This window comes from Odocoileus virginianus, chromosome 8 (assembly GCF_023699985.2).
Source record: "Odocoileus virginianus isolate 20LAN1187 ecotype Illinois chromosome 8, Ovbor_1.2, whole genome shotgun sequence".
In the NCBI taxonomy this organism is placed as follows: Eukaryota; Metazoa; Chordata; class Mammalia; order Artiodactyla; family Cervidae; genus Odocoileus; species Odocoileus virginianus.
In genome coordinates, this window is record NC_069681.1 from 16,742,143 (window position 1) to 16,758,164 (window position 16,022).

Sequence of the window (16,022 nt, forward strand, 5' to 3'; positions counted from 1 at the left end):
ATTTCTTTCTAGTTTTTCTTTAAGTCTAAAGCGTCCATGAGGTTTACCCTGATCACTCTACTTAACACTGTGACTGCCCACCCGTGACCAATCCACCTTACCCTGTTCTTTTTAATAGAAGTCATTGCCTTCAAACATCATTTTCTCATGTTTATCATTTTTGTTTTGCTCCCCCACTAAATACAGACTCCAGAAGGGCAGAATCTTGTTCAGTGATATTTACAAGGTCCTGGGAGAGTTCCTAGTACACAATATATTCTGAATCATGAATAAAAGAACATTTACAAACTAAGAGAATTCTTATGAATCCAGATTTTCCACTGCTCTTGAAAAATCTGAATTGGAAATCTTGGGCCCTACAACCAGAAATGACTAAAAAGTGTTTTGTTTACACAAGACATTATTTCAATTTGCCACAGTCCCCACCATTCCCAAATGTAACAACTAATTTTAGATAAAGATTAGAGAAAGTTTAGAAATTTCCTTAAAACTGACAATAATTTCCTTATTGAGAAGACAACAGGTAGCCTCAGGGACTACGGAAAATTAGAGTTCATGCCCAAATTATTGACAAAAGCAGCAGCCACTAGTCATTTTACCTGTTTCTGGTTACCTGTCGAGTCAGTTTTCCAGTACTTAAATATTCATTTAAATCCAAAGAGAATATCTGTAATCCAAACAGTATAAATGTAATATAAAAATGGACAACAGTTAAACTGGTGCTTTGCTGGGCTAAATTCAAACATTCCTATTCATCAAGCTGGGAACTTAACATACTGATCTATTAAGTAAGAGTAATGAAGTTCTATTTCTTCAAAAACATTTTACAAAACAGAAAGTTCTTCCCCCAGTGTCAATTTTCTTTTTCTTAGGAAAATAAACTCCTTAAGGGCACGAAAGATTCTTCAAAAGTTCCTTCTAAAAAAGTCTTTCACAACAAAAGAGCAAAAAAAGAAACATAAGTAATGACATACAACCTCATCAGCTAGCAAAACAGGGAGTATTAGAAGATAAATCTGAGTACAAATGATTGAAAGAAAGATTTTATTTAATTCCATTAATTCAATCAACAGTTACATCTACATAGGAGATACTGTGCTAGAGTTCTTGATACAACAATGAGCAGAGAGCTCAGTCTTACTGGATTTGGCCCTTTCTCTAGTCAGACAAGAGCAAAATTTGTGGATACCAAGATTATTTTTAAAGTATATTCACCATCCCTCCTAGCTTTAGTCATTCACAAATGTAGTTAAGCACTTCTCATACACAGTCATCTAATAAGACATCAGAAAAAGGAAAAGGAGGCAAAGTCCTGTTGTATGCCAAAAGAAATCTGCCTCCAGGCTGACATTCACTAATCCACACCCTCTGCATGTTTATTTAACCAGAGAGAAATTCTATCTCAACTATACTAGAATCCAAACTATATTTCTATAATCAACAGGGAAATCATAAGAATTCTACCAAATGTCTTAGTTTTCTTAAAGCAATAACTGTAAGGAGATGGGAACCTGCTCTCAGAACTGATCCCAAATTATAACTATTTCATTTCTCTGTGCTTAACAACCCTTTGATAATCCATTCCATTCCATTATCTTCCATCACCCTTCACTGTGTGACTTCTATGAGTCTTAAAATACCGGAATTAGATTTCTTTCCAACCATTCTCCTATCCCTAACTTCAGTTATTCACAATAGGTAAAACTTGCCCCTAGGGCAGTGTTTTCAAACTTTTATCACATCATGACAGATGTCATGATAATGATAATGCCAGAAAACGATAGAATTTGTAGGGAATACTGAGGAAAGAGGTCAGAGCTCTTTTGGAAGGAGTAACCAGCTACAGGGCTCAGTGGCCCCAGGCCTCATGCTAACTAAACTTCTCTTGCCACCCACAGCACTGAAGGGAAGCAATACTTTGTCACATCTCTAACACATTTTTGCCCTAGTTTATCAGTTGGTGAGGTAAGACTTTTTTTTTTTTTAATGGGAATTAACATTCTATGAATCTTGGAGTAACTGAGAAGCAAAAATTAGCCAAAATCAGCACTGAAAATTGCTAGCTAGATAGAAAGAATCAGGTGTATTTCTAGGGCACCTCATAACACAACTTGTACAATTACATCCCATAATCGGTATCTTCTAATATTAATGACTCACCACAAAAAACAAAATTGTTTCAACATTCTTAAAGTAGTTATGAAATGCATCTTTTAAAATGTAGTGTTTCTGATCCTTTAGATTTAAAGGTCCTATCTGTCACTAATCCCACTCCCTATGACAATCATCATTTTCCAGCCTTCTTTGACATAAGCACACTTTCTAGATAAACATGATGCCTTCGGTTCCAAGGGCCTGCTTATCTGCTCCTTACTACTTCCAAGTCCTGGATCCAGAGAACTTGCCAGAAATTTCACAGCTACAATATATCCTATATATTAACTATTCTTTCTTCCACAGCTAGAAATCATTAAAGATTTTTACAGTGAGTAAATAAATCAAGAGACTTGCATCTGAATAAATCCTGCTTGTTTTATGAAAAAGTTTGTACACAAATTATTTTTTTTTGACAACATAGTGAAATTTGACTAAATGAGAAAATATACAGAAAACTAAGAAAACCAATTATAATAATTTGGAAGCAGAAAAAGAAACACCAGCTTTAACTGACTTCATTAAATCTGGCCCTTTTATCACATAAAGTGTATGGAAAACACTTTATGACTTCAGCTTTATAGAAGGAAAGAACTAGTAAACAAAAAAATTGATCACTCAAAAAATTAAACTAACAAAATTAAAAGAAGAAAGTCAAATGTCTGAAATTCACCCTTAAGTACAGTAGGGTAGAATAAGAAAGCTTTTTGCTTCCTAGTTATCTGGGTCTTTAGAAATTAACATTTAGGTCATATATCTAAGACTGAATCTCAAGAAGGTAGTTATTAAAAAGTGCCTTTGCAAGAAATACTACAGAAATATAATCATGGGTTTTCTTTAAGCCATGACCCTTAAAAGCCCCTAATATACATGATGTTTTAAAGGTTAAAATGAGGTATATCTTTTACCATGGACAAGTTCAAACTACAGGTTATCATTAATTAACAAAAATTTCACCAAAATTAGTATGAATTTACATCAGATTTTTACTGAAGAAAAAGAAGTTTGCTTGTAATCTGAATAAAAAGAACTATTTTTCTGATTAAGAATAAACAAAACTGTAAATTAAAAATCATACTTCCAAGACAAGGAAATCAACAGTGCCCGCCATTCAAAAACATATCATATGATATATGACAACCTTCTGATCTACATGCTTTCACTTTTGAAACAAAAACCCATCCTAGAAACAAGTAAGTACAAATAGAGATGAAAACTTATACAATTTTCAACGATTTAAAATGTTCCACATCTTTCCTAAAAAAATGATAAAAGCAAAATTTTCACCAAAGCACATTTAAGGGCATATTAGCCAAATGTACATACAAGAGAGATTATGATAATTATTAATACATAAAATTGGTGTGATTTTAAATACTGCTAAAAAGAAAATGCAGTGTATAGCTAGTACATTACTCATTAACATGTTCTCCTATTAGATCCTTAAAAATATAAAGTGAAGAATACTTTCCAAACTCCAAATTTATTTTTTAATTGAAATTAACATAAATTCAAATTAAGCAAAGCTATTAAGGTTTCTATTATCAGTAAAAGAATCTAATAAACATGAGTAACTATTTAATTCATTTAAAAAGATTAACATTTATATTAATATTTATTACCTAAGTGTTATGCCCTCTTCTAAGAGATTGGGGTCTATCAGTGAATAAAAGACAAAGAACTCCTGCTCTCATAGAGCTTACATTCTAATGCTGAACTTCTTTTTTTCTCCTTCTGTTCTCTATTTTTCATGTCCAAAAAAAAGATGGGGAAACACTGTACCTCTCCTTGTGTTCTCAGTCACTGAGTCATATCTGACTCTCTGTGAGCACATGGACTGCAGCCCGCCAGGCTCCCCTGTCTGGGGAATTTTCCAAGCAAGAATACTGGAGCCAGTTGCTATTTCCTACTCCAGGGGATCTTCTCAACCCTGAGTCTCTTGGGTCTCCTGCACTGGCAGGCAGATTCTTTACCACTATGCCACCTGGGAAGCCCCAGACTTCTCTTTACAAATACATAAACAGCTAAGATCTTTCACCATTCCCTGAAGAATCAACAGAGCCAGATTTCCTTCCGAAAGGACTTCAGCTCAAAAAACTAAACACAGGACTTCAGCTTCTTAAAACTTTGATTCTTAAGTTACGGGCACTATGGGAGCTCAGAAAAATCTCAATAATTTTAGCATGTCAACAGTCCTAAGTTCCACCTTCTCTTTTACATGAATAAAACTTATTTTAAAAAATATAAAAGAAAAGTCAAAAGTTGTTATTAAGCCAGAAGTAAAGTTCATATCTTATCTGAGAACCTATTTCTTAATTTAGTACCTAATTTTTTGGCGATTGCATAAGCTTCATCTGGTGACTTAGCCACGTGTCCTTTGGGAATGGAGACGCCAGCTTCCTGCAACAATTCCATACTCAGGTATTCATGAAGAGAGAGATTCCTTTGCTGTTGATGCTGTATTTGGACTCCATGGTTGTTAAACAATCCGGAGCTTCCCAGGACCTAGAGAAATTGGGGACATATTTATATAAAGAGTGATTTAGCAGGAATTCTTGTTAAAAACACTTCAAAATACTTTGGAGTACTTGATTCTTCAAAACTATAACAAAGTTGTCATAGTAAAACATCAAAATATCATATTCAGAGTAAATTACAGCACAAAACTAACAGCTAATCTACTAGCTAAACGTCAAAAGTGACCCTTATAGTTTTTAACTTTTTCCTCATTATCACTAGTCTTTAACTTTCATTTGATCTATACCTTCATATCCGTAATGATCTACAGAGCATTTCTACCTCAAAGCCAAATTCTGCAGATCTAAAACCAATCTCCTATTTCCCCCAAGTCAAAAATCCTTCCCATCTTTCTTCTCTCCATCATTCCTCCAGCACCTAACAAATTGCCTGACACAAGATATGAGGTACCTGTATGATGTGGTACCATCAATCTTTCATACATTCAAAATTCAAAGCCCGACTTCATCAGCACTGCACATCGTGGTGTGCCGCCCAGATCCCCACTCAGGACCAAGGCATTCATAGCCCCAGTTGCTGGGAGGCAGCTGACAGACCTCAGCTGAGCCCCCTCATCGGACCTTTCTGTAGCCAATGCCTGGCCAATGAGAGTCAGGGTAGGGACGTGAAAACATGGTGTGCATGTGCATGCTCAGTCACTCAGTCAGTCGTGTCCAGGTCTTTGTGACCCTATGAACTGAGGCCGCCAGGCTCCTCTGTCCATGGGATTCTACAGCAAGAATACTGGGAAAATTGGGTTGCTATGCCCTCTCCAGGGGATCTTCCCGACCTAGGGATCGAATCCACGTCTCTTATGTCTCCTGCATTAGCAGGTGAGTTCTTTATTGCTAAGGCACCGGGAAAGTCCAAATACCTGGCACCTCACCCCAATTTGGGACAATTCAGGATCATTCTAGTTGCAGACCTCCCATAGGAAGAGCAGAGGTCCCACTGCACTACACTAGAGTTGCAGTCAATCCTCCTTCCTTCACTCTCCCACAGGTATTGATCCTGAGATCACTTTTCAATAAACTTCTTCCCTGAAACTCTCCATCGAATACTTGGCAAATTACAATCTGCAATATCATCTTTAATGCATTCCTTCTAAACTATTCCCTTTATAAACCCCTTTAGGTGTACGTGCTTCACAAACAAACTGTGAAAGCTTCTAAGAAAGAAATGCCCCACCAACTTCCCTTTTTCAATCTATGTAAAACATTCATTCACTCAGAAACTCACTGAGCACCTAGACACTGGAAATAGAGAGGTCAACCCAACAAAATCCTTGCACCTAAAGCTTACAGTTTAGTATGTATTTGTATGTCGGGGGTTGGGGAAGGCACAAACAATCAAGAAAGAAAATACGCCAAACAGCAATAAGAGTAAAAAGATAGAAAATTAAAAAATAAGAAATGCTATTTTATACAGCTGCAGGAGTTTTCTCCACTAAAACATCCCTCCGGGGCGGGGGGAGCGGGCTAAGTTAAGAATTAGTTTTTCAAAAAGAAATAAGTAGGAAACAGAAACAAGATATCCCTCTACAAACTGAATAAGTCATTGCTGAAAGACAAAGGAGTATGAGAGTTGTCAGCATCTGGTTGCAGGGCCACAACAATGAGAAGTACTGAAAGAAGGATGCAATCAGAAAGATCTCCAGCATCTATGGGTCCCAAAACTCCCCCCTAAGTTAAGCCTAGTCTTAAACCATCATTAACACCACACAGAAACACTTCTCAACCTTTTTCCAGACTCCTCAGTTCTATCAACTTTATATGGCAATATGCAGAACAAATTAAGTGCTATTGGAATCACACACATTTAAATGTTATCCATCCATACATTTCTATTATATCCACAAAGAATGCTGAAACATTGTTCATATGAAACACAGAGATCATAAGAAATGAATTTAAAGGAATCTCATAGAAAAGTCTGCATCTTAAAGAGGGTTCATGAACCACCTGCATCAAGATTCTCTAGGAATGCCTCCAAAAGGCAGGTTCCAAGGCCCTACTCTCATTTATAAAAGCAGAATCTCTGGACTGTGCCACAAAAACAATCTGCATTTGTAAAGTTATTCAGTTGATTCTTAAGCACTCTACAGTTTGAGAACGAACAGTCTAATAAATCAATCACATAGAATAGCAAGCTATTTCTGATTCATTTGGTAAGCTAAACTGCTGGATAAAATTTCTCTTGCTAGCGCTCAATTACCTGATTTAGTTTCACTTCAGTATTAAAAACTAACAACCTCCTAAACTTCAGTGTACATCTACCTTGTGAAATCCCACCCTTGGGTAAAGCCTCAAGAGAAATGAATGCTTAGTCTATCAAAAGGCATATATAGCAGGCTTATTCATAATAGACAAAAAAATGGAAACGATCCAACTGCTCATCAACAGAAGAAGGGGTAGGAACTTCCTTGGTGTCCAGTGGTTAAGAATCCACCCTTCAATGCAAGGAACATGGTTTTAATCTCTGGTAGGAGAAATAAGATCCTACATGCCTTGGGGCAACTAAGCACCACAATGAAGACCCAGCATAGCCAAAATAGAAAAACAAATAATTTAAATTGTTTTAAAAACAGAAGAATGGGTAAAATGTACTGTATCAATAGAAGGGTACAGAGCAAAAAAGGAAAAATGTATTGTTCACACAACAATGGATTCATCTCACAAGTACAATTTTAAGGGAAGGAAGCCAGACACAACAATACATACTTATACAATTTTTTTAATATAGTTCAAACTCAGAATTAACATACAGTGATGGAAGTCAGAATAAGTGGTAGGTTACCTGTTGGTGAGTACTGATAAAGAGAGTGCCTTCTGAAGGCTAAAAACATATATATATATATATATATATACACACACACACCACGATTTGAACAGCAGCTACAAAGATGGATCCATACATACAAATTTATCTAGCTACCCACATGGGATCACAGAGTTGGATACAACTTAGCAAATGAACAGCAAAAACTGAAGTTGTACATAAATTATGTACTTTGCTGTACAGAAATTATACCTCAAAATAATAAAAAACAAGGGGGCCAAGGCGGAGTACCTAGCATAAGCTTGGCAAAAATAGTCACGCACTGAAACATTTTTTGGATGCCTATATACCAGACACTGTACTAGGAACACTAAAAGAATGAGATCAACTTGGTCCCAACCACAGAGTTCACAGATGTGTAAATAAACAGCTGCAACACGTGTAAGAGTGGGCATAATCACCAGGTGGAATGTAATTATCCAGACAGACCAGAAAAAATACTACAGAGGCTTGATCCCAGTTTAAAAAAAAAAAAAAATCTAACAGCTAAAAAGGACATTTCAGGGACAACTGGGGCAATACGAATGTGCCCTATACATTAGATATTAGTATTATGGCAATTTTATATTTCTAAAGTATGATAACTATATTGTGGTTATTTGTGTCTCTCATTCTTAAGAGACATATGTTGCAATATCTAAGGATGGAGTGCCATGAGAGCTGAAACTTATTCTCAAATACTTCAACAAAAATACATGAATGTAATTTATACATACATGCATATGTACATAAATTATATATATATTATATATAATATTTAAAATGATATATTTATATAAATTATATAAATTGAATAACATGTAAATTTTTAAAGATAAAGAAAATGTGGCAAAATGTTAAATGAAAGTGAGGGTGATATGGGTGTTCACTGTATAGTTGAAACATACCTATCAGTTTGAAATTTTTCCAAAAAAGCTTGACACATAAATCCATGACACAAAATTCTATGGTTTCTTTCAAATGTCTAAAAGAATCAGTAGTACTCATAAGGTGTTGCTGATAGCTTTTCAGACCACATTAAGGTTTTTCTAAAATACCAGAAATATTTTGATAATCCTTTCGTTGTGCCACTAGAAGCTATAACTTGAAATATCATCAGCTAGGAATCATGATGGTAATACAAATCCCTGCATAATCACAAAGATTCCCCACACTGATGCATTTTTCTTTCCTGATGCATTATCACTTAGAAGATTCCTACTGCCAAAAGGCCACCAACTCCTGGCCAAACTCCTACACCACCACCTCTCCAATCCATACTGAGTTTAAGTAATACTTATTCAAAAGCGGGGAAATGTAGTTACTAGGGAGTATGATTCACAACGAACAAGAATATATCTAAAATTGTTTAATATGCTCATAACTTGAACTATTTTTATCAAATATACACTGGACAAAAGATACAGAGAAACAAGAGAGTCAGAGCACTAAACAAAATGTTTAAGAGAATTTGCTAAACTCAATGGGTGACCTTGAACAAGATTCCTTAAGCTCTGCACCTCTATGTCCCCATCTACAAAAGCAAGGGGTTAGACCCAACATTCTTGATAGTATTATTTACAATAGCCAAGATAATGGAAGCAACCTAAATGTCCACTGTCAAAGGACTGGATAAAGAAGATGTGGTACATCTAAACAATAGAATACTACTCAATCATAAAAAGAATGAGATAATGCCATTTGCATGAACATGGATGGATCTCAAGATCATTATACTAAGTCAGAGAAAGATAAATATATGATATCACTTACATGTGGAATAAAAAAAAAAAATACAAACGAACTTATTTACAAAACAGAAACAGACTCACAGACTTCAAAAACAGTGTTATCAAAGGGGAAACTTGGGGAGGAAGAATAAATTAGGACAAGGGTCTCCAACCTCCAGTATCTAACGCCTGATGATCTGAGGTGGAGCTGATGTAATAATAATAGAAATAAAGTGCACAATAAATGTAATACACTTGAATAATCCCCAAACCACCCCCGCCCCCCCAGCCCGTGGAAAAACGGTCTTCCACAAAACTGGTCCTTGGTGCCAGAAAGGTTGGGGAACACTTAATTAGGAGTTTGGGATTAACACATACACACTGCTGCTGCTGCTGCTAAGTCACTGCAGTCGTGTCCGACTCTGTGTGACCCCACAGACGCCAGCCCACCAGGCTCCCCCGTCTCTGGGATTCTCCAGGCAAGAACACTGGAGTGGGTTGCAATTTCCTTCTCCAATGAGTAAAAGTGAAAAGTGAAAGGGAAGTCGCTTAGTCGTGTCCAGCTCTTAGCGATCCCATGTACTGCAGCCTACCAGGCTCCTCCATCCACGGGATTTTCCAGGCAAGAGTACTTGAGTGGGGTGCCATTGCCTTCTCCGACACACTACTATATATAAAACAGATAATAAATAAGGACCTACTCTACAGCACAAGAAACTCTACTCAATATTCTGTAATAATCTAGCTGAGAAAAAGAGTCTGAAAAAGAATGAATGTATATATATGTATACCACACACACATATATATATATATCCGTATATAATTGATATATATATAAATATAATTGAGTATAATATATATATATAATTGAATCACTAAACTGTACCTGAAACACATTATCAATCAACTGTACTCCAATACAAATTAAAGATTAAATTAAAATAAAAGCAAGGGGTTAGACTAAGGTGATTTCAAACTCCAAAGCTGTATTTCTTAAAGTGAGGGTGGAAGAGATGTTTAAGACAATATATTAGGCATCTCTATAAGGAGAAATAAAGACTTTTAAAGGAATTTCCAAAAGTATAAAGACGATGATTAGAAGGGAAACAGATTTGTTCACCAAAGTCTCATTTTCTAAAAACCCTTTAAGACCCAAAAGAAGGAAGTTCAAGGCTTAAAAAAAAAAAAAAAATCACTTCTCCTGTTAGGAAGCAAACTCAAAGAATTCACTAGATTGAAAGAATGAATAGCTTTAAAAAGAAAAAAAAAAGTCTAAATTCATTTACAGCATGTCTGAAGTTACTTCCAAAACACAACCAAAAGCTCTAGAAACGACTTATGAAGCTAATCATACCCTTCCACAAGTTTGTTAGTGTCAACATATATTGGGAAGAATTGTCTAATTCTTATGCTCTAGAAAAAACTGTAGAGCAGATTCAAACACACAGACTTTGGAGCTACACACTTCCAGAATGAAGGCCCAGTTCTGATCTCACCTGCTTGGTGATCTAGACCGAATGACTCATTCTCTTAGCCAGAGTTTCTCCATCAGTGATATGGAGATTAATGACTTCCTTACAGTGCTGCTCAAAAGCCTCATGAAAGACTACATGTAAAATGCTTGGCACAGTTCCTGGCAGACAGCAAATGCTCCAACACACACAGAACCAAGGCCTCCTACCACCAAATTCCCTTACTGAATTTATGATTAATCTCTTTACCCAAAACTTTATTCCCTTTCTTGTCTCCTCCTACCTCAATCCTGTCCTATCTGAACACTAATCAACCGGAGTTTGATGACTAAAACTGCTGTGTTGATAACATCATTCATGTCCTAAAACTGCTACTGCAGATACCATCATTAAAGAACAAACCCAGGTTGCTTCTCCAGGACAAGATGAGCTAACAGGCCCCAAGCTTTGGACCATCTGATCACAGAATCGTAAATAATAGACAACTCAACTCCCTGACACTAGAATCAGAAATGTCACAGAAATTACACAAGCCAGTGATTAATCCCAGCTTCTTTGTTCTCCCCCTTTAAATACAACTCCTTGAAAAAAAAAAGAACTCCTAACTGAAAGATCAAGTTGCAGTGGATCTGTGACTTGTCTCCCACTCTCTTGCCCGGCCCCCTGCAAATAAACCCTTATTTTGCTGCAAACAACCCCTGTCAGAATTTGGCTTTCTAAGTCACAGCGACACAAGCCCTTGCTCCGTTACTTTTAATTACACACACACTCTGAGGCTATGATGCTATGGTGTATGCAGAAAAAAAAAGTGATCCAAAAGATTATTTTATTTCCCCAATTGATAAGTTGGTGAACATCATCTCATTCTCACTATTGAACAACTACCTAGGGGAAACGGGAAGCTTCCCGGCCTCGTCTCAGGAAAGGCCAGTCAGCAAGCAGTGCTGGTTCTGCGAAGCATCCAAGAGACACAAAAGTGTATCTGAAGGGCATGCCCTCCTCCTCAAAGAGCCGCGGAAGCCTTGACCCACAGCGCCGGAGGCAGGATCAAGCAAGAGAAGGTGTCCTGCCCCCGCCTCCCCTTTCGGAGCCTTCCCCGCCGCCGCCCTCTCAGTAACAAGGTGAGCAGCCCTGGCCAGACGGCCGGAGCTCCTCGCAGATTTTAGGCTGCAGCAAAAAGGCGCAAACATGAGCCCGTTGGCACGCCCGGCGGGCAGCACTCCCGGGCAAGCCGCCCGCCACTCCGGCGGGGCAACCCCCCTGTCACCCAATGTCACCGACTGCGGAGTGACCGGAGCCGGGCCCCGGGCCCCCTCGCACCTCGCCCACAGGAGCCAGCCCTCCACCTCGCCCTTTCTCCTGCCAACCCTCAAGGCGGGATCGGGCAGGGCCTCAATACCTGGGCTGCGGCCGGCAGCGCCGTCCGGGGTCGGTGGTTCCTCAGCGTGGCGGCAGCCAAGAGCCGGCTGTAGAACACGGAGGCCGCCATTTCTCAGCCCGACCAAGTCCCCTGGCCGCCGCGCGCAGGCGCAGAACCTCGAGACGGCCGGAGATGCGGCGGCTCCCTACGCGCGCACCGCCCCTAGCCCCGCCCAAGGGGCGGAGCCTCAGATTAACACTGCGGTGGTGGCCCCGGGCGAGGGCAGCAGGCGTTACTGCTGACAAGCTCGCGAAGGAGGACAGAGAGCAAACTTTAACCTTTGTAACTGGACACCGCAGCCTGAACATCAGACCTGCGGTCGGCGCTCAGAAACCCGAAGCTTTCCTAGCGAAATGTAATGGAGAGATGACCAACGCCACCACCTGTGTGATCTTAACATCTCCGAGTCTCAGGTGCCTCATCTGTAAAACGGGGTTCATTCAGAAAACAAGAACTTGCATTCCTGTTTTTGTGCCAAATACTCCCTTTGGGATACAGCAGCATCCCAAATCCAATACGCTGTCCCAAAATATCCCATACTTTGTCCAATATCCCAAAGTATTCAATACTTTGGCCACCTGATGCAGAGAACTGACTCTGGAAAAGACTCTGATGCTGGGAAAGATCGAAGGCGGGAGAAGGAGATAACAGAGGATGAGATGGTTGGACGGCATCACCGACTGGTTGAACATGAGTTTGAGTAAACTAGTGGTGGACCTGTAAGCCTGGCCTTGCAGTCCATGGGGTCGAAAAGAGTGGAACAGAGCTGAGCAACTGAACTGACTGAATACCTACAACAGAATGATTCTGTCCTCAAAGGGAAGATGATCAAACACTAGTTACTGAGGACCCTAGCCAGGAGTAACTTCTCAGATAGCTCTGAGGAACTGCTCCCAAAAGGTAAAGAGGAGCCAGGAAGTACAAGACTTTTTTGCTGGGGGAAAAGAATATGTAGTTAAACATTAAACAACAGTTCAGTTCAGCTCAGTTCAGTTCAGTCGCTCAGCCGTGTCCGAATCTCTGTGACCCCATGAATCGCAGCATGCCAGGACTCCCTGTCCATCACAAACTCCCGGAGTTTACTCAAACCCATGCCCATCGAGTCGGTGATGCCATCCAGCCATCTCATCCTCTGTCGTCCCCTTCTCCTCCTGCCCCCAAATCCCTACCAGCATCAGGGTCTTTTCCAACGAGTCAACCCTTCGCATGAGATGACCAAAGTATTGGAGTTTCAGCTTCAGCATTAGTGCTTCCAATTAACATCCAGGACTGATCTCCTTTAGGATGGACTTCTTGGATCTCCTTGCAGTCCAAGGGACTCTCAAGAGTCTTCTCCAACACCATAGTTCACAAGCATCAATTTTTCGGTGCTCAGCTTTCTTCACAGTCCAACTCTCACATCCATACATGACCACTGGAAAAAACCATAGCCTTGACCAGACAGACCTTTTGTTGGCAAAGTAATGTCTCTGCTTTTTAATATGCCATCTAGGCTGGTGATAACTTTCCTTCCAAGGAGTAAGTTGTCTTTTAATTTCATGGCTGCAGTCACCATCCCCAGTGATTTTGGAGCCCAAAAAATTAAACTCTGACACTGTTTCCACTGTTTCCCCATCTATTTCCCATGAGGTGATGGGACCAGATGCCATGATCTTAGATTCCTCAATGTTAAGCTTTAAGCCAACTTTTTCACTCTCCTCTTTCACTTTCATCAAGAGGCTTTTTAGTTCCTCTTCACTTTCTGCCAGAAGGGTGGTGTCATCTGCATATCTGAGGTTATTGATATTTCTCCCGGCAATCTTGATTCCAGCTTGTGCTTCTTCCAGCCCAGCGTTCCTCATGATGTACTCTGCTTATAAGTTAAATAAGCAGGGTGACAATATACAGCCTTGAGGTACTCCTTTTCCTATTTGGAACCAGTCTGTTGTTCCATGTCCAGTTCTAACTGTTGCTTCCTGACCTGCATACAGGTTTCTCAAGAGGCAGGTCAGGTGGTCTGGTATTCCCATCTCCTTCAGAATTTTCCACAGTTTTTTGTGATCCACACAGTTGAAGGCTTTGGTATAGTCAATAAAGCAGAAAGAGATGTTCTTCTGGAACTCTCTTGCTTTTTCGATGATCTAGAGGATGTTGGCAATTTGATCTCTGGTTCCTCTGCCTTTTCTAAAGCCAGCTTGAACATCTGGAAGTTCTCGGTTCACATATTGCTGAAGCCTGGCTTGGGAAATTTTGAGCATTATCTTACTAGCGTGTGAGATGAGTGCAATTGTGCGGTAGTTTGAGCATTCCTTGGGATTGCCTTTCTTTGGGACTGGAATGAAAATTGACCCTTTCCAGTCCTGTGGCCACTGCTGAGTTTTCCAAATTTGCTAGCATATTGAGTACAGCACTTTCACAGCATCATCTTTCAGGATTTGAAATAGCTCAACTGGAATTCCATCACATCCACTAGCTTTGTTTGTAGTGATGTTTTCTAAGGCCCACTTGACTTCACATTCCAGGATGTCTGGCTCTAGGTGAGTGATCACACCATTGTGATTATCTGGGTTGTGAAGATCTTTTTTGTACAGTTCTTCTGTGTATTCTTGCCACCTCTTCTTAATATCTTCTGCTTCTGCTAGGTCCATACCATTTCTGTCCTTTATTGAGCCCATTTTTGCAGTAAATGTTCCCTTGGTATCTCTAATTTTCTTGAAGAGATCTCTAGTCTTTCCCATTCTGTTGTTTTCCTCTATTTCTTTGCATTGATCACTGAGGAAGGCTTTCTTATCTCTCCTGGCTACTCTTTGGAACTCTGCATTCAAATGGGAATATCTTTCCTTTTCTCCTTTGCTTTTCACTTCTCTTCTTTTCACAGCTATTTGTAAGGCCTCCTCAGGCAACCATTTTGCTTTTTTGCATTTCTTTTCCATGGGGATGGTCTTGATCCCTGTCTCCTGTACAATGTTATGAACCTCCGTCCATAGTTCATCAGGCTCTCTGTCTATCAGATCTAGCCCCTTAAATCTATTTCTCACTTTCACTGTATAGTCATAAGGGATTTGATTTAGGTCATACCTGAATGGTCTAGTGGTTTTCCCTACTTCTTCAGTTTAAGTCTGAATTTGGCAATAAGAAGTTCATGATCTGAGCCACAGTCAGTTCCCGGTCTTGTTTTTGCTGACTGTATAGAGCTTCTCCATCTTTGGCTGCAAAGAATATAATCAATCTGATTTCAGTGTTGACCATCTGGTGATGTCCATGTGTAGAGTCTTCTCTTGTGTTGTTGGAAGAGGGTGTTTGCTATGACCAGTGCGTTTTCTTGGCAAAACTCTATTAGCCTTTGCCCTGCTTCATTCCGTACTCTAAGGCCAAATTTAAAACAGTCACTGCTAATTAAAGAGCAGACATCTCAAGTTAATGATTTTAGAGCTTTTCTAGGTATAGGAAGATGTAAGGATTTCGGTTTATTGAAATTATGCCTCAGAAATGCATATTAACTATCTGTACATACAGTCCATGGAATTTTCCAGGCCAGAATACTGGAGTGGGTAGCCTTTCCCTTCTCCAGGGGAATCTTCCAGACCCAGGGATCAAACCCAGGTCTCCCGCATTGCAGGCAGATTCTTTATTAGCTGAGTCACAAGGAAAGCCCAAGAATACTGGAGTGGGTAGCCTATCCCTTCTCCAGGGGATCTTCCCAACCCAGGAACTTGAGAGGGGTGGGGGCAGAGGCGGGAGGGGCTCCCCTGCATTGCAGGTGGATTTTTCACCAACTGAGCTATCAGGGAAGCCCCTTAACTATCTAGAGCCAGTATCCAGAGTGCGGAATGCTTTGTTTTTTTGCCATCCTGATTTCCCCTCAGCGCACACCAAGGAGAGGAGGTGTGTGTGCATGTGCGAGGCTGCAGTGGTTTAGGATAGCTTGATAC

At 39.7% G+C, this 16,022-nt stretch overlaps 1 protein-coding gene across 1 annotated transcript in view; it reads right to left on the reverse strand.

The window, feature by feature from the left end:
- SUCLA2 (succinate-CoA ligase ADP-forming subunit beta) overlaps nt 1–12,249 on the reverse strand; it is a 41,319-nt gene extending 29,070 nt beyond the window's left edge. The window contains exons 1-2 of the mRNA XM_020876520.2: nt 12,091–12,249; nt 4,479–4,659 (exon numbers count right to left, since the gene is read on the reverse strand). Of these exons, the coding sequence (XP_020732179.1) occupies nt 4,479–4,659; nt 12,091–12,180 (271 nt within the window). The 5' untranslated portion in view covers nt 12,181–12,249. The remainder of the gene's footprint in view (nt 1–4,478; nt 4,660–12,090) is intronic.
- Nucleotides 12,250–16,022: the final 3,773 nt, after the last annotated feature.